General features: G+C 47.6%; 1 protein-coding gene across 2 annotated transcripts in view; it reads right to left on the bottom strand.

Annotated features, from left to right (window-relative positions):
* The window catches only part of Sdk1 (sidekick cell adhesion molecule 1), an 892505-nt gene that overhangs the window by 48119 nt on the left and 820757 nt on the right, over positions 1 to 23629 (bottom strand). For both annotated transcript variants that reach the window (XM_063234098.1, XM_063234100.1), the window contains 3 exons: positions 17332 to 17467; positions 16107 to 16166; positions 13582 to 13683 (listed from right to left, as the gene is read on the bottom strand). In XM_063234098.1, the coding sequence (XP_063090168.1) occupies positions 13582 to 13683; positions 16107 to 16166; positions 17332 to 17467 (298 nt within the window). The remainder of the gene's footprint in view (positions 1 to 13581; positions 13684 to 16106; positions 16167 to 17331; positions 17468 to 23629) is intronic.

The following is a 23629-nucleotide window of genomic DNA, read 5'->3' as shown; positions in this document are numbered from 1 at the left end:
AATTGCTTACTGTGTCTAGTTTATAAACTAAACTATATCATGCATATACACAGATAGAAAAACTTAGCATATACAGTGCATTGACAGTTTCAGGTCTCCGCTGGCATTTGGGATGGAGCTCTGATGATGAGGGGATCCTGGAGGATGAGGGACAGCTGCACGTGGCCTTTGGCAGGGCAGCAGAGGTCGGAGAGAGCATGGGAGGTTTCAGAGTTGTAGGAATTGATTCTGCAGTGAGAAGGATGCTCATTCATTCAGTTCTTCACTCTCCCCTTCAGATATCCACTCCATGGCAAGTTTGAGACCAATCTAGGCAACTTAATGACTTAGTGAGACTCTATCTCAAAATAAAATTATTATTAAAAATGTCTAGGGGTATAGATCAGTGTGAAGGCTTTGCTGGTTTCATTCCCTGGTAATGCAAAACAAAAATATACTTCCTATGGTGGGAGATTCATCTATCGACTTTAGACAGTGGCAGACCTGTGGGACTTGTAGTGGCCTCTGCTAACTCCATGGACTACAAGATCCTCTGTGATCAAAGATACAGGAATAGCAGCAGCAGTGCATGGGGACAGTGAAGAAGGGCTGCCACCTCGCAGAAGCTCCAGAGCTTCTGCTCTGTGAGGGCTATGTGGCCACAGCCCCCCTTTCTCACATCCGCTAGACTAGATGAGCCTTGATCTAAAATAGTGAGCAGGAGGAAGGGAGGCATAGCAAACTCTGACGGCAGGCCACATGGTGGTGAGTGGTCATGTGGGTGTTGGGGCCAGTGAGGTCTGAGGCTTCATTTCCTGAGTGCACATTTGCTGGACACTTCTTGGATGTTAACTTGGCCGTGGGCTTAGCACTGGGGTTGGATGGATACACAGATGCAAAAGACAGTTTAACAAGGGAGAGAAATTACAGTAATGATAACACAAGGTAGAGGTGAGCACACACTCACAGAGCCAAGAGAGACTGCTTCTTGCTGGGGATGTGTGTGTTTCTAGAAGACAGAACATTTGGCTTAAATAATGGGGACAATTTACCATGGGACAGTGGACCAGAAAGCAAGGGCACTTTTGGAGGTGGGAAAGGAAGGAGCAGAAGTCCAAAGTGAGAAAGCTGGTTCACAGTAAGCAGACCATCATCCTGTTCTAGGGCCGCCCTTGGCCACAGCAGGTAGCTACTACTGCCAGGGTCATCTTTGGTCATGCAGGGCTGCTGCTGCTGCTGAATCACCTTGGTCATGCTGAACACCTGCTTCTGCCAGATGCATGTTAGAGTGACAGACCACACTAGTTTTCTACTTTCAGTTGTTTTGGTAGGACAGGTTTTAACTGATAATTTGAGCATCATTGTTAATGCTTTACTATAATGAAATAAGTATTTCTTTATATAATTAAAATTCTATACTCATCAATTCACTATAATTACATCAACATTTTCCTGGTCAAATATTCTCTCTGACTTCTCGTTAAGTAAACAGGAAACAGAATTCTCTAACTAGTTTACCTCCTCTGCAGATTTTCCCAACCTATCTGTTCTCTGTAGCAGGGATATCTGGAGACATGCTCTAGATCTGGGTAATTTATGCCCTCTGGGGCCTTGTCCATGCATAAAGGGGTCTAAATGCAACATAGAGAGCAGCATCTTGATGCAAGAGTCAGAAAGTGAGGATTTGGTGGTCTAGGTGAGTGAGCCAGGAAACAGAAACTCCTGTCAAGAGAACAATCCCAAGAGCAAAGCATCTGAATGGCTGCTGTCCTGAAAAAGGAAGATCAATTCCCAGCACCCTTGAAGGGCCAAGAAGTCCAAATCCTAGTCCCCAGTACTGCAGGTCACACAGAGAACTTCAGCTGGTGTTACTAAACTTTTTCTTTTTTTGTGATACAAGGGAATGAACCTGAGGTGCTCTAACACCAAGCTACATCCTCATCTAACCCCTCCACCCCCCAGTAGAGGGTCTTGCTAAGTTGCCCAGATGGGACTTGAATTTCAAATTCTCCTGCCTCAATCCTCCTAGTGGTGAGACTACAAGTGTGCATCATCCTGCTCAGCTATCCAATAATTTTTAAAATGCTCACAACAGGGAATTCCAAGTGAGAAGCCCATCTTTCATAAACTTATAATGGATGTGAGATATGTAGACCATCCTTTTCTCAACCTAGAATCCCCTCTCTCCAGAATTCTCTAGGGCTTTGAGGTCACAAGCAGGTGGAGGTGATTTCTAGCCTTAATCATGTCACAGGTGACATGTGCACAGAGGTCCTGCTGCTGACCTTGCAGGCATTTCTGTGCACTAGGTGACTCTGCTCACCCTTGATCTGACTCACACAGTCTTCAGCACCCTACTATTCACTAGCCTCATTTCACAGATGAGATACCAAGGCCGAGGGAGATCAACCAGCCCAAGGTCACAGCTGGTAGATGTGTGAGTTCAAGTGTGCTCAGCCAGCAGTTTGACTCTGAGCCCTCCTCCTACATCCCCTAAGAGTGGTGGGAAGTCCAGACCTGGGTCTCCAGCAGCTTCCTCATGTACCACACTGGCTGCTTGACCCTTCCTCTGGGCACCAAATCCCTCCATCTTTTCTCACCTGCTGTGCTTAGCCAGAACCAAAAACTGCTCTAGGAAATCCCAGGAGGACATCAGGAAACTGGCCACCAGGATGTCATTAGTAAAGTCACTGACATGTGGTCTAGACTACAGGTCTATGCCAGGGTCAGACCCCTAGGCTCTCAGTCCTCACACCTGGGTCTACCTGCATGACTCAGGGCATTCTGCTTACTCTCTTTGAGCCTCATATTATGAGTTAAAGATGGGAAAATGCCAAACTTGAAGAGGATGAAACAAAATGACTGGCTCCTGGAAAGCAGGATTTCAGGAGAGCTGAGCCCATGTCTTTTACTACAGGTTTCTTCCCTGAGATGTAGGGTCAACTCTGTTCCATCCCCAACCAGGGGATTGCTAGGGAACTGGGATGGGGGACAGGGCTCCATATTGTCAGTGGGAGGCCTATTGCCCCCTTGCTAGCTGGCTGCAGTGAAGCAACAGCCTAGCTGTGAGATGCTCCACGAGAAGGCCCTACAAAGAAGGAATGCAAGAAGGCTTCTGGCTAACAGCCCCCAGAAATCGAGGCATTAGAACAGCGGTGGTGAACCTATGCCACGTGAGCTACAGTGGGCTGCGTGTATCACTGCAAGTCTTGTTATTCTGTTTTTTCTTTGAAGACAAAAGTTGTGTTTTCTACACTAAAACCTCATTATTCAGGTTTAATTGCTGATTTGACACATGATGAATAAGTAGGTTTTAGGTTTTAATTTGGGCACTCGGTCTCTAAAAGGTTTGCTACAGCCCAACAGCCCTTGAGGAATAGAATACTACTAATAGCTTTGTAAGTAGGCTTGGACATCAGTCCATCTTGTATTACTACCACAAAATACCAAGGGTAGCCTAACTTTGTAGGGAAAAGAGGTTTATTTAGCCCCATTTTGGATGCTGAAAATCAAAACAATATGCAAATAGGCTTGGGGGAGGGTCCCCCTCCAGCTTTGTCACCAGCACTGGTGGGAGCAGAGGTTACACGGTGAGGCAGAAAGCAGAGATTGGGGTCCCACCACCTCCTGTGAGGGTCTGCCTCTAAATGACCTCAGGACCTAAGCACTTCCTACCAAGCTCTGCCTCCTAAAGGCCCCACCTCTGAACACTGTCACACTGAACACCAAGAACCCCTGAGGGGGCACCCCCCCAACCACAGAGTGACACGAGGTACCCTCCCTTCCTTAGCCTGGGAGTAGGACATCAGCTGATCTGCAAGCATATGGCAGTAGCCATCCTAAGAAATTGATGGCTTTAAAATGGTATTTGAGGAACAGGTATTTTAATAGGAAAGGAAGGTTGAGGCCAGAGCATTTTTGACTCATACTAATAAATGTATTTTCCTGGCAGATATTTCAACTTCAAAAGTTAGCTCTGAGCTTTCCATCAGCATACTGCCTCTGAACATATTCAGATTTCATCCCGAAATGATCTTTGTTTTCCCATCATTAGTAAGTGGTGCTTACTCCTCATCAGTTCACACTACTACCACCCACTATTAGATAAGCAGAGTTTCAAGCTTCTCCCCAACCACAATGGCTGGCTGTGCCATATGGCTGTTTCTTGTTGTTGCTTTCCTTGCAGGCGGAGTCAGTTTCCTATCACAGTGAGACTCCGGGTCTGACCCTGGTTGCATTAGAACCAAAGGTGCTGTGCATTGGCAGTTTACAACCCTAATTAATCAATGTATCCGATGTAGCTGTGTTTACAAAAGTTGTGCTGTTGGAGAAATATTTTGTTTCCATCTTGTGATCTGGAGAAAAATAGGCTCAGAAGAGTTGTTATGCACCCCAGAATGGACTAGATTTGAACTTGGATCTGTCTGATTCTAAGGTCCAAGCTGTTTTCTGAGAGGGTAGAAGGTTTTTCTATAAAGGCTCAGGTAATACTTTAAGATTTGAGGGCCACAAGGCCTTTGTCTCAACCTCTTGAATAATTTTCTGTCTAGGTCTCTATAGAAAAAGTGTGAACTTTGTTCACAGCATCCACCCTGCATTGGCCCCTGAGCCTAGACTGTAGCCCGTGCTGAAGGGAACAGAGAAAGGGGACGGACCATTGCAGAGGGGCACTGGCTGTGAAGTTAAGAGCCCAGGGCTATGAGCAGTACAGATTCAGGGCAGAAGGGTCTGAAGCTGAGGAGTCTGGAGGTGATGGCAGAGCTGGAGCCCCCTGGGCTAGTCTATCTGAACTGTGGATGGTTGAGATTATAGTCACAGTACTCTCAAATCTGCCTCTCCCTCTAGGGTCACTGTGACCACAGGATTGGGTATGGACCCCTCCAGGTGGGATGCCAGGTCTGAAGGATGCTGGCATTCTTGGCTAGACATGTTGAGATAGATGGTCGAGTATCAGGTTCAGCTCCAGCCCCCACTCCAGTCCACACTGAACTCACTGACACACACATGGCCCAACCCTCCAGAGAGCTTTGCATCCTGGAAAGACCCCACATAAGACAGCAGGAGCTCTTCCAGGGCAGAGCCTGGGCCTTGGAGTTTCCTGTTGCCCCGATCTTCTAGGCAAATGGATGCTAAGTGGAGCCATCTCAATGGACTGATGATACAGCATAGTAGAGCATGTCCCAGGGAACAGGGCCATGCACTGACTCAGGACTGTGGGCCATGTAGGTAGAATCCTTTCCAAGGAGCATCAGACACTGAAACAGGGTTGTGGAGCTGAGACTTGCACAGATGATGGGGCAGGGATGATAACCTTCAGGGCTTCTGGATGAGGGGCCAGGAACAGCCCTACCCAGCATTTATGAGGCTGTCTCCTGGCCAGCCTCCCCAGGCTGGGTTCACCTGTATGTGTGAGGGCTTGGTCCTGAGAGCATGTGAGTCTTTGGACTCTTGTTTCAGCACAGCCCGCCCTTCTCACCCTGCTGGTGCCCCACCCACTTGCTCATAAGTGCTCTTCTCAGAAAGCATTGCTAGCTTGCCTCAGTGGATTCACCAAGAGGGGTCCTTGGTCACATGTGCTGGAAGTGGCAGTGAAGACTCAAATGACATTGTCTTTGTTAGTGTGGTAAGGGAGTGGCCAGCTTTTTGTGCACAGAAAGACCCCTGCAAGGCATCTTCCCAGGAAGATTCAGTCTGAACTCCGAGTTATGGCTTCAGAGATGTGTTTTTGTGTTAAGGGAGTAGACATCTTGAGCTGCAGCCCCAGAGGCAGAAAGGATCCCTGAGCCCTCTGAGCCCTAGACGTTAGCATCCTGATGAAATGTGACTCTATTCATCTTTGAAATCAAAGATTCCTCTGTGATCTGGAGACAGCAGTGCCCACTGGGCCACCATGACAGTGATAGTTACCAGTAGACACTCATTTGCTTTCTCCTGATGTGAGGCTGCATTGTGCCTACACCCAACAGTGTTCATGGTATGGGCAGTCAGATGGGGACCCCTGGAACCATGGAAATTACCTGTGGTTTGCATGAGGTCATCACCAAGTGTTCTGTTACTGGTCGCTTAGGCACTCTACTGATGGGCAATGACGAGATAGCACAGCCCTGGGAAGTTTGAAGTAACTACATTAACTACCCTGTAAGCAACTGCCGTACTCTTCATTATAAACACATTTCCAAACCAGCACAGCTCTGAATCCATTTAATTTCACTTAATGGGCTCTAGGACTGGCTTTATTTGTCACTAGGGGGAGCTGAAACAGCTAGAAGCTTTGTATTTTTCTCTCATCCCAGCCAAGAGTAATTAAAAACTGGTAGTATTATAGGAAAGGTAAAACACACATTCTACAGCATGTTCTTCATTCTTTTAAAATAACACTGAACCAATAGTTTTGAGATGCTCTTCTGTCTTCTAAAACAACGCACATGCCAAAACCAACCTGAATGCTGCCCAAAGTGATCAAGTGACTCTGAACACTGAGTTAATGTGCCTGTTTCTATTCTCTTTTGGGGAAAAACTGCAGAGCCAAAGACCAAAGTTCAGGACATCTGGCTGCTGACCTGCAGTTGGCAGCCTCTACCCATAAGATATAGGACAGCCAAATCCTGGCTTCCTTTATAAAGACTTAATAAATAAAATTGCTCTTTTATCTTTTTCTTTTCCTGGTGCTGGGGAGCAAACGCAGAGCCATCCTTGAGCAGCTTAAGCATGTGTTTCACCACTGAGCTACATCCCCAGGCCTGAGGTCATTCTTTCTTCTGGACTAACATTTAATGTGTCTCAAAAATTAGGTAAACCCCAGCCTCCGGCTGCAAGCGCTGCGGGAAAAGCAGGGATAAGTCATCACGCTAGCTAAGTTCACAGTAATAATTGTGATAAAAGGGCTAGGAGTGACCCATAAGCAACTAGCAGGATGTGCTAAAAGCACTGCCAACCCCACTACAAGATGCGAAAGGAGAGGGAGGCCATTTCCTGGGGAGGAAAGAAGTGAATGAAGATGCCAGCAATTCCTGTGTCAATTTGTAATTTGATCCTGGTACAACTTGTTTGCTTGAGCACTTGCCAAAACGACTAAAGTTTTAGAATGGCTGAGGAATTTTGAAACACAAAAAAGAATAAGACAAGTTCTCCTAAATACGAACCATGTGTAGTGATGAGTGAAAAGTTTAGTGGCATCAGGGCACAGGTAAAGATATCTCTAGAAATGAGCAAGCCCTTGGACAGTCTGAACTGTGTATAAGGATTAAAACACACGACACACCATAAACAATCAATCAGTGAATTCTACTTGCAGAAAAATGTCTCTGAAAATAATCTGTTTAGAGGCTCATTTTATACAACTGCCAAAATAAAGTACAGCTGGATTAAAGACTTTAATGGTAAAAGATGAACCCATAAAATTCAGAAGAAAATCTATGTACCCATCAAGTTGCAGAGTGCGAGACAGAGATGTGACAGGTCTAGAAATTCAACTACACAGTAATGTAAACACTCCAGAATTAAAAGCAAATGACATAGAGGAAAACAATTTGCCAGCAACACAATCACACATTTCCCCAAGATGTAAGGAAATGTGAAGGATTTCTTGAGAACCAGCTGAGAACACTGGGCCTGTTGGAATGAGAAGACATGGATACCAGGCTTCAGAATCCCCAAGCAAAGCCAGTTATGCCTCAGAGGCCCTCTGGACCATGAACTGTGCACACACACCAAATGAAATTTGGGGCTACTTCCTACAAATGTCTGTATTAAAGAAAAATGAAACTTCAGTTCAATCAGCCAGAAGGTGCCAACTAACTTGCAGTTATACAACAATGAACTTCCCCATGGTAAAACCTCATAAAGTAAGAACACAATGGTAACCAATTAAGGGTTGTCTTTGCATTGCTTCCACATTTGCATTTTGGTGTATTTGGTCCAGGCAGGGATGACATAAGTCCCTGGCTTTGGGGACCTTAAGTCACTATCCACAGCACCTGGTTTAGCAATGGAGAAGACTAAAGTCAAGCTGAAGCAACTAGAATCTCCAGTGGGATTTTGCTTAGACAGTGCAGAAAGAGAGAAACCTTTTGCTCCCAGATCCCAAATGGCCACCTTAAGGAAAAGTCTAACTAAGAAAGGAGCCAACTGAGAGGGACATGGAACCAAGAGGCAACTGGGCAGCAGCTTGTTGAGGCACTGGATCCTGCTGGCCTGGAGCTCTACCAGGTGATGACGAACCTGTTAGAGCTTTCAATGATAACAAATAGCTGGCTGTGGGACATGTGCCACAAGTTTGCCACCACTGAATTCTAGGCTGTTTCTATATCTGGGCTGTTACAGAAATGCTATGCTTTGGATATAGTTTATGTGTACACTCCAAAATTTCACAGGTTGGAAGTTGGTCCCCAAAGTGGTGATGAGGAAGGGGAGCTTTAACAAGAGGAACCTAATGGCAGGTCATTGGGGGCACAGCCCTTGTAAGAGATCAAGGTAGCTCCTTTGTGAGCCCTGATAGTTCTCAGAGAGGGTTGTTATGAAAAAGCAACCCTGCCCCCATGCTGGCCCCCACTTCCTGTCTCACCTTAAGATGTCTCCTGTTTGCATGTCCCCCTGTCACTGTGATATCACCCGCCATGAGGCCCTCCCCAGAGCTAAGCTGGTGCTAATGTCCTTGAGCAGAACTATGAGCTAAATAAACTCTTCTTTAATATGTCACCCAGCACCAGAATTTTGTTATAGCAGAAAATGAACTAACACAAGGAGCTAAAACATGATTCATTTGACTTGAGCTCATGTGGATCAAGGCTCCACCTCCTGCAGACTAGAGGCCTGATTTCTGCATTATTTTTACCAATTTATAACATGGGTACTTAGAAACTTATCTTTTCACCCAAGGTTAACAGGATTTAAATATTTATTTGGGCTGGAAAAGACCTGAAAAACATCACTTTACTCATCTCATCATTATGTAGATGAAGCCAGTCACATCAAGACCTATTCATTCTTTCACTAAACACTGACCGGTCACTGACCCCCAGGCCAGGAACATTCTAGGTACTCACTCTGTGGGCAAGGCAGATCTAGCACATCATTGGGATGATAAGCTGGGTTTCCTCACTCTGGCTCACAAGTTACCCCACTATGCCATAACTGGAGCTTAGAGTGGTTAAAGTTTGCTCACTGTCACAAAGCTAGTAAAAGACAGAGTCAACCTCAGACCCACTAATTTACTCCTGAAACCACAGCTAAGTCTCTGTCTCCCCCCACCCCTGCCTCTCTCTAAATTCCTGTGCAGTACCAGGGACTGAACCCAGGGTCTTCACACTGAGCTATATCCCCAGCCCTTTTTATATTTTTATTTTGACATAGCGTCTCACTAGTTGTCCAGGCTCAGCTTGAACTTGTTGTCTTGCCTCAGCCTCACAGGGTGCTGGGATTGTAAGCATCTGCCACTGTGCTTGACAATATGTGTTTTTTAAAAAGACTTTTGAGTAATTGGAAAAATTGGCATTCCACATGCCAAAGACCAAAACTAAACCCATATCTATCACCATACACCAAACTAAAGTAAAAATGGATCAAAGATCTAAATATTAAAACAGAAACACTAAATATACTGGAAGACAAGGCAGGTAGAAATCTTGAAGACATAGGGGTAGGCAGAGAATTCATGAACAAAACACAAACTGCGTGGGAAATACTTCAAAGAATCAACAACAGGGATCTCATCTTATTAAAAAGTTTTCACACATCAAAAGAAATCACCCACAGAGTGAAAAGAAAACTCACAGAATGGGAAAAAAATTTAACCAACTGTCCCTCAGACAAAGGGCTTCTATCTAAAACATATAAAGAATTGAAAAACATCAGGGACTCCAAATTCTAAGACCTAATCCAAATATGGGCATCTGAGATGAATACACACTTCTCAGATGAGGAAGTACAAATGGAAAACAAATATTTTAAAAAATGTTTAACATCATTGATCATTGGAGAAATGCAAATTAAAAAAACACTGAAGTTCCATCTCATTCCAGAAAGAAAGGTTGTCATCAATAAATCAACTAGTAACATATGCTGGAGGAGTCATGGGGAAAAGGAAAGCTTTTCCACTGTTGGTGGGAGTATAGACTAATACAACCACTATGGAAATCAGTGTTGAGATTCCTCAACAACAAGGATTGGAGGTCCCATTTGATCCAGCTATTTCCCTCCTGGTGTTTTCCCAGAAGAATTGAAAACAGTACCACAGGCGATATACGTGCATCCATATTTATAACAGCACAATACGTAATAGCTAACTCTTGGAAATGCCCATCAATCAAGGAATGGATAAATAAGATGTGGTATTTTTATATAATAGAATACTACTTAGCTATAAATAAGGATAAACTTGAGGCTTTTATAAAAACTTGAGACCATACTCATAAGTGAAACAAATCAGACTCAAATGTGTAAATATTATATTGTCTTCCTAGTATAAAAATCTGAAAGAGTAAATAAGATCCAAAATGTATAATAGATATTGTGAAAGTGAAAAGGAAAGAAACTGCTCAAAAAGAAAGAACAACTGGGATAGGGGAAAGGAGAAAAGAAAGAAAAAGATTTTATATATTTATACACACACAAGATAGATGATTATACTACTAATCTGTTAGTTCATCAAAAGGAATAGTTTTTACTTTCATTGTTTGAATGTTTGATCATGTTTTCATGCCTATATCTTGTAATCTGAACAACTATTTTGAAGATCACAATATACAATATATCAATCATTGTTAATCTATTGCTTTGAAATTCTGTATCATTTTATTATTTTTTGTTTTAAAATTTAAAAAGAAAAAACAGCCTATGAGCATGTCAGGCCAACTACTTTGTGCTATCTGGAGTGCCTAACCAAGTGAACAGAAATTGGCCGAAGCAGCAGTTTTATTTTCTGAAGGTTTACTTGCTATCGTCAACATGTTAGCAATACCTCTCATGATGGAAGAGAATTACTGCAGCAGGGTTCTTGGGCCTCAAGAAGCAGACTGGAACGGTAATGACTAACTGCCAGTGAAGCTGGAGTAACTGGCTGTCCTCCTCTTTCCAGCAAAGTCTCTCTGGGGGTAAACATGGGGGAAGAGAAACACGCTGGACTGACGGCAGCAGAGCTCCAGGGTACACCCTGGGCACAGGGGTCCATGGATGCTTCCTGACCACGGCCCAGTGTGGGTACTTGGGAAATGAATTGGCAGGAGTGATGCAGGTACTAACTCTGGGCAAGGGACCCTTCAGGGAGAAGCAGCCATGGGTTTGTGCTGACAACAGGTGCTGGAGAGAAGACAGTGCCATGGATGAGTGAGAGGCAGGGCCTTTCACACGGTGCCACACAGAAGGAGACTGGCCCTGCCTGAAGGGGGAAGAATCAGAGCCTTCAGGGAATCCTGGAGCCCAGAGGCTGCTCTGTGGGCTTAAGAAGGGCAGAGATGCTCTCTGTGCTCAGACTGGTTGGTTCCCTGAGCATTCAGAGTTCTCTCTGGGTGCCCCATTTTGCATCTCTCCCAGTATTGTGGGGTCAATGGCTGTGATCACGAAGGCAGAATGGGCAGGGCTTCCTTTTCCTCTGTGAGATGTGAGAGATCCAGGCAGTAGGGCCTGAGAGGATATTCAAGTCAGGGCCTATGGGTAGCAGGGGAGTGCAGGGGAGGAGGTAAAAGAGGAGGACACCCCTGGCTGGAAGGAGCAAGGGACTCCAGAACAGGGATTCCAGTCTAGTTTAGCACTACTATAAAATACCCAGGACTTCAGTGTTCCTGAAAGCTCTCCTTACATATCCAAAGACAGAAACAACCAGTACAAGAATGGGTTAACAAATGTAGTCTATTCATCCAATGGCGTATTATTCAGACAAGAAAAAGAGAAAGTTCTGATACAAGGCAACATGGTTGAACCTCAAAAATGTAATGCTAAGTACCAGAAGCTAGGCACAAAAGGATAAACACTGCATTGTTCAATGAAAATACCCTGAATAGGCAAATTTAAAGATAGAAAGTAAGTTAGAGGTTGTCAGGGGCTGAGAAGAAGAGAAGAAGGGAAAGGAAATGGTCAGTGGGCCTGGACTCTCTGGGAAGATAAGAAAGTTCCAGAGGTGAATGGTGGTGATGGCTGCACAAACAGCATAAATGTGCTTAATGCCCTGAACTGTGCCCTTAACAAGTGTTAAAATGACACACTTTATGCTACAGGTATCTCACTACAATAACAAACAAAACCTAGAATCAGAACTGGGAGCTGGCACTGTGTCATTATAGGGCACTGCCTGGTCTCCTTCCTTGCTGTACCTCTCTTTCTCGGGGTTCTGCCTTGTAGCCCTGAGCCCTGGATCCTGCCTGCCATGTCTGTGGTGTAGGCTGGTGGCAGACATAACTCTCACGTGCCAGCTCAGGTACTGTAAATCCCTGCCAGCTGGTGGCGTATGATCTCCATCCCTGACCTGGTGACTCATAGGGCCCAGATTCCCAGATACTCTGGAGGAGTGCAGTCTGCCAGAATCATCCTCTGCTGGGGCACTGGTGACGTCCCTTTTCCAGTATATGGCTCTTCTGTCAGTAAGTCCCTTTCCAGCTGCAGTTATAAAACCTCCAACCGCAATTATAAAAACTGAGTGACCCCAGGGCAGAATTCTGAGGAATGAGAGCTAAGAGTCACATATGCTTCATTTCTGCATCCTTACATACATGCAAACATTGCCTGATCATTCTCTCTACATCACTGTCTGGTTTCCAACAATGACCTCTCTAAATTGCCAAAGGTTACCATGTACAGTTCTATCCTCTGGCCCAGAAACCCATTCCCTTGTGGCTGCTCAGTGTTTCCACCAAGGCTGGTGTTCTGTTCTTGGGGACATTCTCACTGTCCTGGGCCTGAAGTGTCATCTCTCAATCTGCTCAGGCCACCTGAGCAGCAGTCCAAAGCTTGCACCACAGAAATACAAAGCTGTCAGCTAAAAGCTGAGCTCCTGAGTGTAGGAATCCCCCAGTCAGTAGGGACAGTGTAGACAGTGTGGCCTTATTAATGAGGCCGGGAGGAAGATGGAAGAGCAAGTGAAGCTGGAGTCATAATATGTGTCTTATTTCATGTTAGTTTTAGCAAAGGGATATCCCTGAACGAAACCCAGGAGTCACATCTTATCAGGGTAGACACTGAGAGCCACATGGTTTCTGTAGACCTAGAGAATGTGATGCTGCCATGAATGAAGCTGGCTCCAGTCACAGGGCCACTGAAGACACCCACAGAATAACGAACGGGTGGGTGATTAAGTACAAACACTCACACCTCCAGACCCCAAAGTTCCCTTTTCCCACACGCTGGAACCCTCACTGAGTAAAGAGCATATCTCTGTGGAACAAAGTCATCGCACTACAATAAGACAGCCCCTTTAGGTCACCAATGCAGGACATGGCCATTCACTTGAGCTGTTAAAGAGCCCAGAACCCTGCTAAGCCAGGCTCTTCCAGCCATGACATGCAAATCTTCTCCCCAGCCACAACACACTCAAGGAGGGAGAGCAGGGCTTCTGGTCCCAGCCACTAAGCTCTGCTCCCTGTGGTCGCAGGGCAGGGCACACCTAGAGCTTACCTGCCTCACCGACAAAGACTTCCACAGGCGCGCTAGCAGGACTCTCGCCGATGACGTTGTAGGCGGTCATGATCACTTCATAGCGCCTGTACTTCTTCAGATCTATGAAGGTAAAGGAGACTGGTCAGCCCGCAGTGGGGCCACCTTAGGAAGCTCCCTCTGTGGTCACACTACAGAAACCAGCACCCGAAAGGGAGGCAGGGAACAGTGACAATGCTTCCTACAGAGCTCTCCAGCCCTATTACACGTCACTTCCCTTCCCCTCCCGGCAGTCAATCCCACAGAGCAGGAAGCTCTGCCCCATTGCACTCATGAAAGGCAGCCCCAAAGCCTTCCCCGAGCAGGGCTTAGTCGCAGCCAGTCCTGGCCTGGATCTTTCCAGAGGACCAACAGGTGCAGGAAGACCTTGGCATTTTAAAAGAAATTACAAAAATATAAGCAGACCCGAATCCCTTCAGTTTTTCATGATCATGTACTGGGAAGAAAAGGGTGAGGGTGACTTGTGTGTGTGGTATGTGTGGTGTGTGTGGGGTATATGTGTGGCGTGTGTGAGGTGTGTGTGAAGCATGTGCAGTGTGTGTGCGGTGTGTGTGAAGCGTGTGCGGTGTGTGTGAAGCATGTGCAGTGTGTGTGCGGTGTGTGTGAAGCGTGTGCGGTGTGTGTGAGGTATGTGTGAAGCGTCTGTGGTGTGTGTGAAGCATGTGCAGTGTGTGTGCGGTGTGTGTGAAGCGTGTGCGGTGTGTGTGAAGCATGTGCAGTGTGTGTGTGGTGTGTGTGAAGCGTGTGCGATGTGTGTGAGGTATGTGTGAAGCGTCTGTGGGGTATGTGAGGTGTGTGGGGGTGTGTGTTGGGTACATGTAACATGTGTATGGGCTGTGTGAGGGAGTATGAAGTGTGTGGGGTGTGTGTGCAGTGTGTGTGGGCTGTGTGTGAAGAGTATGGGATGTGTGTGTGGGCTATGTGTGGGAAGCCATGTTTGTAGTGACACAGATAGGTGGCTTCACATTGAGCGACAGGGAGAGAGAAGCTGACATTGAAGCCAAAAACTGACCCATGGGGATACTTCTGTGGGGCTCATGTGACTTTGCCAGGCCCTACATATGTCACCACTGGGATGAGTACTGGATCCACACCAGGCCCACACTTTCGACTCCCTCGATGAGTCAGACCAGAGAGGCCCTCTTGTCCTGCCCCTCCGCTGAGTCAGAATCCCATACTCTGACTTTCACCCTAGCAGGAACAGAGATCAGCCCACATGAAGCACTCTTGTACCCCCACAGGCTGGCTAGTGGGTCTCAACCCAGGGACTCTCCTGGTTACTGAGTCCTGGCAGGAGGAGGCTGAAAACCCAGCATGACCTCCAGCTTGGGGACCCTCCAAGCCAGAACTCCAGGATCCCCGAGCTCTAACTTGCTGCTTTGCTGAGGGAGGTACCTGGTCCAGGGTGGATAGCTCGTAAATATGTGCACAGGAGCAGCGAACATGGAGAAAGAGTGATGGGGTAAGCAGAAGACCCACTGGACATGTGACAGTCTGGGAAGGAGTGTGGCATAGGAAGACACATCTCCGGCTAAATCCTGCCCTGTTATCCAGGGGATGGGTCAGCTGCCCACAACATGTGGGGTAGAATGGCGTGGTGTGGATGAGGCCTATGAAGAACTGTCACAGGGGCTCTGAAAGGCCTGGCTCCCCTACCCCAGCCCCCATCCACTCTAACCCAGCCACATTCTCTGCATCAAAGAAAACCACATTATGGGATCTCTGCCATGCACAAATTAGATTTTTTTAAGGTGCTGTGGACCAAATCTAGGAGCACCATGAATGCTAAGCAAATGCCCCCACATTTGAATCTTGAAACCCATCCTTAGCCAAAAACCAAAGAGAAAGCTGCACAGTTTAAACCCAGACAAACAAAATGCAGTGTTTAATCAGTGGAAATTATTCAGCCGTAAGAAGAATGGACATGGCGATGAACCATGCAGACAGGATTCTCAGGGAAATAAGCCAGGCCTGAGGGGACAGAAGAAGAGCCTGTCCATGTGAGGTCCCCAGAGGTGCTGGATTTTAGAGGCAGGAAGCAGCATGGTGGGAGCTGGGAATGAAGAGTTCATGTTTAATGAGGTCACAGTTTCAGTTTGGGAAGATGGAAAAGTTCTGGCGGTGGATGGTGGTAAGTGGATCATCATCACCCACTAAAAGTAGTTAAGACAATAAATTGTATGCCATGTCCATTTTGTCACAATTTAAGAAAACAAAGGGCCAATGGAGTCAAAGGGGAGATCCTGTCCAACCTGACTTTCCTTTCCATCCCAGCCCAGGAGACCAGAAGCCAGGACTGCAAACCCTCTAGACGTTTCCTTTCCTGTTCCCTGATGATTTCAGCATGTTGAGAACCAGTGTTGGAGTGGGGTGGGGGACTCCAGAAGTTAGAACCATTAATCCAACCTGGTTTCCCTTGGTCCACTGAGAGCCTAATTGGCAAGGTCTGATCACAGTGGCCTCCAGCTAGAGACGTGCACACTTACGTGTTAATTCATACGTTGTTAACGTGGAACTGCTGTTCACGGTCTTGAAGCTGCTTTGGGCTATCAGGGGTAAGCAAAGCAGAAAGGCAGTTAGCACAAATGGAAGCAGTTATTGAAGCAGACATGAGGGGAGGAGGCAAGCTCCCATGTGCCCATACCCCTCCCATTGGCCCTGAGGCTACTGAAGCTTTTCCTATAACAGCAAAAACACCAGTCTGAGTCAGGTGGAGGGGGCCACCCTTCGATGGAACTGAACTTGTGTGCAGTGTCTGGCCTGCCATTCTGCCTGGGAAGCATTATACCAGGGAAGACTCAGACACAATTCCTCCCAGATATTGCTAGAAAGCAGGGTCGTCAGCTAGTTGATGCTCACTTGTGGAGCTCTGCCCTGAGATCACCAAAACTAAGAACCCGTGTGTGACCCAGCATATGTGCCTACCCTCACTATGTGCTGAGCCTTCTGTGCACAGAGCCTAGGGAGATGCTAACGTCAGGTCACCAGCAAGGGACACCTTCCTGGTGGGGCAAAGGTGAAAAACAGCCTCTCTCTTTCCTCAGGATCAGCAGTGCGGCTCCTGAACCCATCAGGGTCACCTGTGTGTATATAAGGCTCTATGGTATCTGGTGGAAAGGCTGAGTACTGGGGAGCAGACTTCAAGGGAGAAGAGTGGAGATGTGGAAGGTGCTGCCCAGGGCTACATTCCTAGACCTACTTCCACCTGTGTCCTTGTCAAGGGCAGGTTGGGCTTTCTGTGACACCTTGGTGGGGGGCCAGGAGATGAAAGCCTCTAGCTCCTTCCAAGAGAGGATGTGGGGTGGGGTGGGCGTGGCGGTCTTGCCATTCCTGAGGCTGCCTTGGTGACAGCCAGGCCAAAGGCAGAGTAGGCCAGGCCCAAGTCAGGCCAGGGGTGACAACAGTAGAGTCTGCCTTTGCTGTGATGAGGCTGGGCCAGCCTCTCTCTCAAGCCTATGCCATTCCTAGACACCACAGCTGTGCTTCCCTAAGGTCTGGTGCTTGTCCTTCTTTTGTCCATGGCACTCAAGGTCCCATTGTCCCCCAGCTGTGCCCTACCAACCTCAAATGTGCACTATGCTTGCTACCACTGCAAACTATGTGACCTAGGTAGCTGCATAGGTCTGTGTCCCCTCCAGGCCCAATGGTAGAAGGTCACTGAGAATCCCCTGCCCAGTGTGGGGAGATCCCAGGTATGGGTGAAAGGTTCACCTGTGAGCTCAGCTCGCAGTGCGGAAGGGCTTTTGAGCATCTTGGCCTCTGGGCTGGTGCCTGCTTCAGACTCCAACTCCCTGTAGTAGATACGGTATCCCTGCAGAAGCCCATTGAGGCTCTCATCCCTTGGAGGCTGCAAAGATATCACATGCTCAGCCACGCCAAGGGTCATGCTGGCCTCTGCCTCAGTTTAACTAATCAACTGTGCAGTGGAGTCACTTGGTCAAGTCTATGTTTCCAATTGTTAAAGCAAAGAAAGAAAGGTATGAAATTTGTGAGGAGCCCTTGTTCAGTCTTGAATTACCTTGGTGTCTGAGGGGACATAAACATCTTCCCTAGTATCTAGCTAGACCTCTTGAAGGAGCCCCAAGGCACACAGCCCCAAGGCAAGAAGACTGCCAAGATGGTGTAACTCCAGAACACAAGGCAACATGGAGCATGGCCCAAGCCCTGTGACTCACCCTGCCCTGTCTGCTCATCTCTGCCACCCATGTTGTGGCAACCATACTCACTGACCCCTCCACATGCCAGGCTACCCCACTGCACAACCACACCAAGGCTGGATCCCTCATGGACCCCATGTGCTGCCATAAGAAAGGCAGTGACAGGGAAGGGCATATTCCCAGGACAGGCAGAGATAGACATGGGCTCAGATCCTGCTGGGACACAGGTGTGTGGGACCAAAGACCTCTTCTAATCCAAGTGGCTGCTTGCCATGCAAGACCCAGCCAAGGCTGTCTTCCTCCTGCAGTTGATGTCTGTTAACAAGCTAGGGGAGGATATTTACTGTATTTGACAGATCTTTCAGTAGAAGGAAAGCCCTTCCTTCTGTACAGGCTTCTCATGAAGCCCCAGTGCTCACAGCCATGCTAGGTGTTGGGGCTCTGACAGTCTCTCCTCCTGAGGCTCAGATGAAAATGAAGGATTTCTAAATGACCTTCTAAGCTGAGACCAGGAAAGTAGATGAGACAAGATCACAAAAACCTTGTTCAAGAACAGGAGGAACATTGAATTCCCATGACTCCTACAGAGTGGTTGAGTACACAAGGCCACTAGCCCCTCAGGTCATTGTCCTGTGGCCTGAGTGAAGTTCACAGCTTTGCTGCCACAGACTCTCATTGCTGTGAGCTGCATGGTATTCAAGTCTACATGCTAGTGCCTGTGAAGTGACCCCATTAGGAAACAGGATCTTTTACAGGCAGAATTAATAGTTGAGATGAGGTCACCCTACTCCAGTAACTAGTGTCCTGAGGAGAGGAGGGAAATTTGGACAGACAACACAAGGGGAATGTCATGCAGAGACTGAAACAGATCAGCAAGCCAAAGGATGCCCATGGGTGCTGTCAATTATAGGACATCCTCGCCACCCATGCTTGTGGCAACCATGCTGGAAGAGGCAAGGAAGCGGCCCTTCTCTAAGAGAGTGTGGATCTGCTGACACCTTGATTTTGGACTTCTGGCCCCCAGAACTGTACTTTAAGCTGCCAGCTTACGCTCATTTTGACAGTAACCCTGGGTAACCGATACACCCTTGCTGTGAGAATGTTCACTCTAATTCCTTCTCTCCCATCTGTCCAATCCAGGAACCAAAAGGATCTGGGTTTTTAGAAAAACCCTTTATTTTGAACTCTTGATAGTCTTGATCCAAAACTGATATTTGGAGCAGGCAAGCTCCTTTGCTCTCCAATCCTTCCCACTGAATGGCTCAGAGAGCCAGGAATATATGTTTCTCCTTTTGTTTTTTGCTATACTAGAGATTAAACTCAGGACCTTCACACTGAGTAATATTCCAAGGCCCTTTTTATTTATCTTAAAAATTCAAGACAGGGTGTCACTAAGTTGCTAAGTACCCAAGGCTGGACTGCAACTTGTGACCCTCAGTCTCAGCCCCTGACATGAGTTAACACTGTTAGCAACAATAATTACACTTGACCAAGGAGTATAGTGTGCACATGTCATACCCCGGATACCTTTCGAAACGAGAGCTGCTAATACACTGAGTCTTCAGGCCCTAGACCTGCCACACAGAAGGGCTAGCAGCCCTCTGCCATTCTCTGCATGCCCCCAACCCAGGAATAGCACCCCAGCACATAACCACCTGGCCAGAAGCAGAAAAGTATAAACAGACACCAGGGTGGACCTGCCAGGTCTTGCCGGCCCACATCAGAGGGGCCAGAAGATCCACATGGGTGGGGGCTTTGGCCTGGATACAGCTCTGCCCCCTTGGTCAGGCAGCAGAGCCAGGTGTGGAGAGGTCACATCTGACTGAAAGGCCTCAGTGTCTGAGTTAGCACTTCCATGTGTCTATTGGACAGACTCTTATAATGTATGCCAGCTCCTCCGCCCTCTGGCCTCCATCACACTTAAGGCCAGGAAGAAAGCAGGACCTGAATACTGTGGGCTGTTTCCCTGTACCTCGCTGAAAGCAGTGCAGAGTCTTGTGGATGATTCTCCATCCTTTTGTCCTCTGTCTCTTGAAGACGTAGCTGAATTTTAGGACTGTAAAAGGCTTCTGCAGTCTCCTTACAGAAGGGACCATATCTTGTACAGGTCTTGTGCTTAACATGAGGTTTGTTCTGGGCATAGCCTTTTGTGTTAGCTTAGAATAAATCACTCTCTTATCTCAGAATTGTTCATTGTTATTTTTTATGAAGTTGCAAAGTGGATGAATAAGAATAACAGGCATTTCCTATGCTCTCTCAATTTTACCCCTGCCCAATGGAGGCCTCAGGGAAATGCTGGCCTTGGCTATTTTGCCAACAATGGCTCAGAAATCCAATGTGGCCTGTGGGCCTGTGGTGAAATAGAGCAGGGCTGAGGTAGGCTGGAAGGGAAGGGTTCTACACAGCTATAGCATGGATGCAGGTCAGGTATGAGCAAATGCCTGAAACCGCTGGAGTCTGCATCTGGGGGAGTCAGCTGTCACTGGCTACCTCCTCAGGTCTATGTAGTCTCCTGTGTCCGGATCCCGAGTGCTGTGGCAGGATGTAAGCAAGAACTGTGGAGCTTCCTGGAGCAGTGCTTACTGCCAAAGCAGATTAGAGGCTAATTTACAGAGAAATGAGTTTGAGCAGCCAATGGAGGAGAAAGTGGCCACAGCACTTTGTGTGGATCCTTTAGGAGGCTGTAAGGGCAGGGCAAGCTCCCTATGGGTGAGGCAGGTTTGGGATGAGCAGCCAGGCCAAGGGTGCAGCCTCCTGACCTGTGTTGTTCTCTATGGTGGACTCCTAGGATGATCTGAAGCTTAATTCAGGACACTGACCAGAGTGGAGCTTTCCCTGAGTCACTGAAAAGCCACTCAGGGGCCCAGATGGTACCCTGGGCCATTGCTATCCCATCCTGTAGAAATGCATGAGAAAGGAGCCCTCTGCCAAATGATGGACAGCAGACCTCCTCCCAAGCACTCTAAGATTTTTCCTTGACCATACAGGGAGGTACTACCCTGCTCCCTTGCTCTGACCCACACAGAGATGTGTGCCAGGAGCCTGATTTTGCAGTCCTGCCCAGAGTCCCTGGCACTGTCCTCACTCACACTGGTGGGAGGGATGTGGGAATGATAGGACTCTGGCAGGGAAGATGAGAAGTCTCATCCCTTGGCTTTTGGGATCTGGGCTGGTTAACTGGAATCAGGCAAGAAGGGAGAGGCAAGTAGCAGATAAAATACTTGCAGCTGGGCCTCTTTTAAATGCCAGCTTGCAATCTCCCCTGAGGATCATTTTCAAAGCCTCCCTCAGTCCTGGATTATTCCCATGGCAGCTCAGGCACTGGGCCCCAGCAGGAGGACTGCCAAGGCTCTGCTGCCGACCCTGCAGCAATCAGAGTTGGAGATGCAATCACAGCCAGGGCAATTTACCATGGGGCATAAGGGAGGATGGATGGGAATGTGATTCACCAAAAATATCAGATAAACAGGAAATGAGGAGGCTGGGAAAATAACATCGTCTCTGGGGACTAAGTGTGGCTCTGGAGCCGGCAGTAGAGACACTGTTCCCGGGTCCTGAGGCACAGAGATCTGGCAGTGAGGGCTCCTAATCTTGGGTTCAAGAATATTTCTAGCCCAGGTAGACAAGATGCCTTGAGATATTGGTAGAAGAGGTCAATCTCCACATTCAAAGGCACAAAGACCACCAGGCTGAGGTCACATTTGCCAAAAGGCTGACAAATAGCTGCCTACACCAGAAGTCCTAAGCAACTCAAGGGTCAAAATCTATCCCTGTTGCTAGCAGGAGTATCTTAGGGAGAAGGCACAGCCCTGCAGTGGCTTGGTGGACCATTCCTGGAGGCCTGTGTGCTGGAGGCTTGGTCCTTAGGATGGTGCTCTGGGAGGTGCTGGAACCTTTGGGACATGGGAGGCCCTGGGTTGGTAGGGTTGAAACTTCCAAGGAGAGTGTGAGATCCTGGGTGCTCTTTGTCTCTTTTCCTTCCTGGTTTCTGTCTCTTTCCTTCCTAGATGAGCAGTGTGCTCTTTCATGTGCTCTCCGGCACTGTCATCTGGGATCTTCACCAGAGCCTCAAAGCAGCAAGTCTGCCTGATCATGAAGCTCCAGAACTGGGAGCTGAATGAACCTTTTCTCTTGTAAGTTTATTGTCTCAGGTGTCTTGTTATATCGGCACACAGCTGGTTGACCTGGGCCCAGAGGGCGGCTTCATTAGGGACCTCAACTGGCCCAGGCCCCATCTTTCCAGCCAAGCTTCACTCACCAGGGATGGTTACTATGCAGACAGTACAGTTGCAAGCATGGGATTCAGAATTGTGTATAACCTAGTTTTCCATCTGTGGAGTAAAGGATTATCCCATAAGCTCTGGAGGCCCCCAGAAGTCACAGTAAGGCAGCTCATGGGCTCAAGGGCTGGGTGGGTTGGTCTTTGGATGTGAACTTTGATTTTTGTGGCCACTATGATCACTTGAATCCCCAGGCTCCTAATGTACTCATAACAGGCAAGAGTTGAACTGACGATCTCCAAGTACTATATGAATCTAAAAGAATGTCTCTCTGCACCTAGACAGGTTCTCTGAGCTCTCAGCTGATGTGTCTGAACTGTCATGTGTGTGTCTCTTAGCACTGGGGCCTGATAGACTTGGATGAAGTAGTTATTCAGTCAACTTTCTAGAGACTATGACAACCATGTCTACACTGTGTTCTAGCCCAAATGGCCATGTAGGCAGATGCTTGAGGGGACTAAGCACCTTCCTAATTGTCTTCTTCTGCTGGAGTCTTGAATGAGTTTGGTCCCAGTGAAAATTCAAGTGATATAGCAGCAGTGTGTTTACGTATTATCACACAACACAACAGGGAGACTACGGTGCACTGGGGAGGCCAGGATGGATAGGAAGTTGCATGGAGGGAAGGACTCTAGCTCTAGCGTGAGTCCCATCTTGAGCTCTACCCTGCCTGACAGGAACAGGCTAAGCCATACAGCTTGGGTGGGAGGAACGTAGGGCAGGCCCTGGCTAGGCCCATTCTATAGGCAAGGACCTGGACTGAGGGATAGCAAGAGGCAGATCTGTGACCAAGTCGTAATCAAAATGGATTGCCACAATCCCTGGCCATGCCTTCCACTTCCTGGAGAGGGGAATAGGGATTCCCTCTAGGATTAAGTCCAGTGGTTATAGAAACACAGGAGGCCTGGTGCCTTCCCTTGACATGCAGCATCAAATTCCTGGAACTTCCTGCCTCCAAGCCTTTGCCCCAGCCATGCCTTGTTGCTTTGTACCTGAGGAGGCCATCTGTCCCTTGAAGTGTATTTAGGTTTCCCTCTGGCCACAGTTAGTGGCTCCCTGCTGCCTTTCCACTGATGCAAACTGTGCCTGTTTCTTCTTCCCCAGTAGCCCAGAGCTCAGCTTTGGAGCTGGCCTTCTGCATATTGTAGTGCAAATGGAGAAAAGAATGAATTCCAGGATCTGTTGTGAAAAAGTCTTGAGGCCCTTCTCCTTGCCCAGCAGCTGTCACACTCCCTGGGAAGGTGCCTGTGACAGCACTGAGTCCATCTTCCTTGGGCAGCTCCAAGAATGAGGTGATCTACTGCTTGGGTTTTTTTCTTTGCTAGAAAACAGTGTGCAGATCCACTCAGAGAACTCTGAGGTGCCTGAGGGGACATGATTTTGAATGGCAGGTAGCACCTCCTAGGAGGCTTAGGAAAGCCAGCATCAATGTTGTGATCAACTCTGAGACCTCCCTGCCTGTTCCGAGGGGTACTCAGCATGAACATAGTGCCCCTCCTGTCTGGGATACACGTTCCAATTCCAGGATTTCAAACAGAACAGGACCCCATGGAGGCACAGATTGATTATCCC

This window comes from Cavia porcellus, unplaced genomic scaffold (genome assembly GCF_034190915.1).
Source record: "Cavia porcellus strain 051 isolate PalLab524CR breed Dunkin Hartley unplaced genomic scaffold, mCavPor4.1 scaffold_23, whole genome shotgun sequence".
In the NCBI taxonomy this organism is placed as follows: Eukaryota; Metazoa; Chordata; class Mammalia; order Rodentia; family Caviidae; genus Cavia; species Cavia porcellus.
The sequence above is the reverse complement of the archived record's forward strand: the minus strand, read 5'-3'. Positions and strand labels throughout refer to the sequence as shown.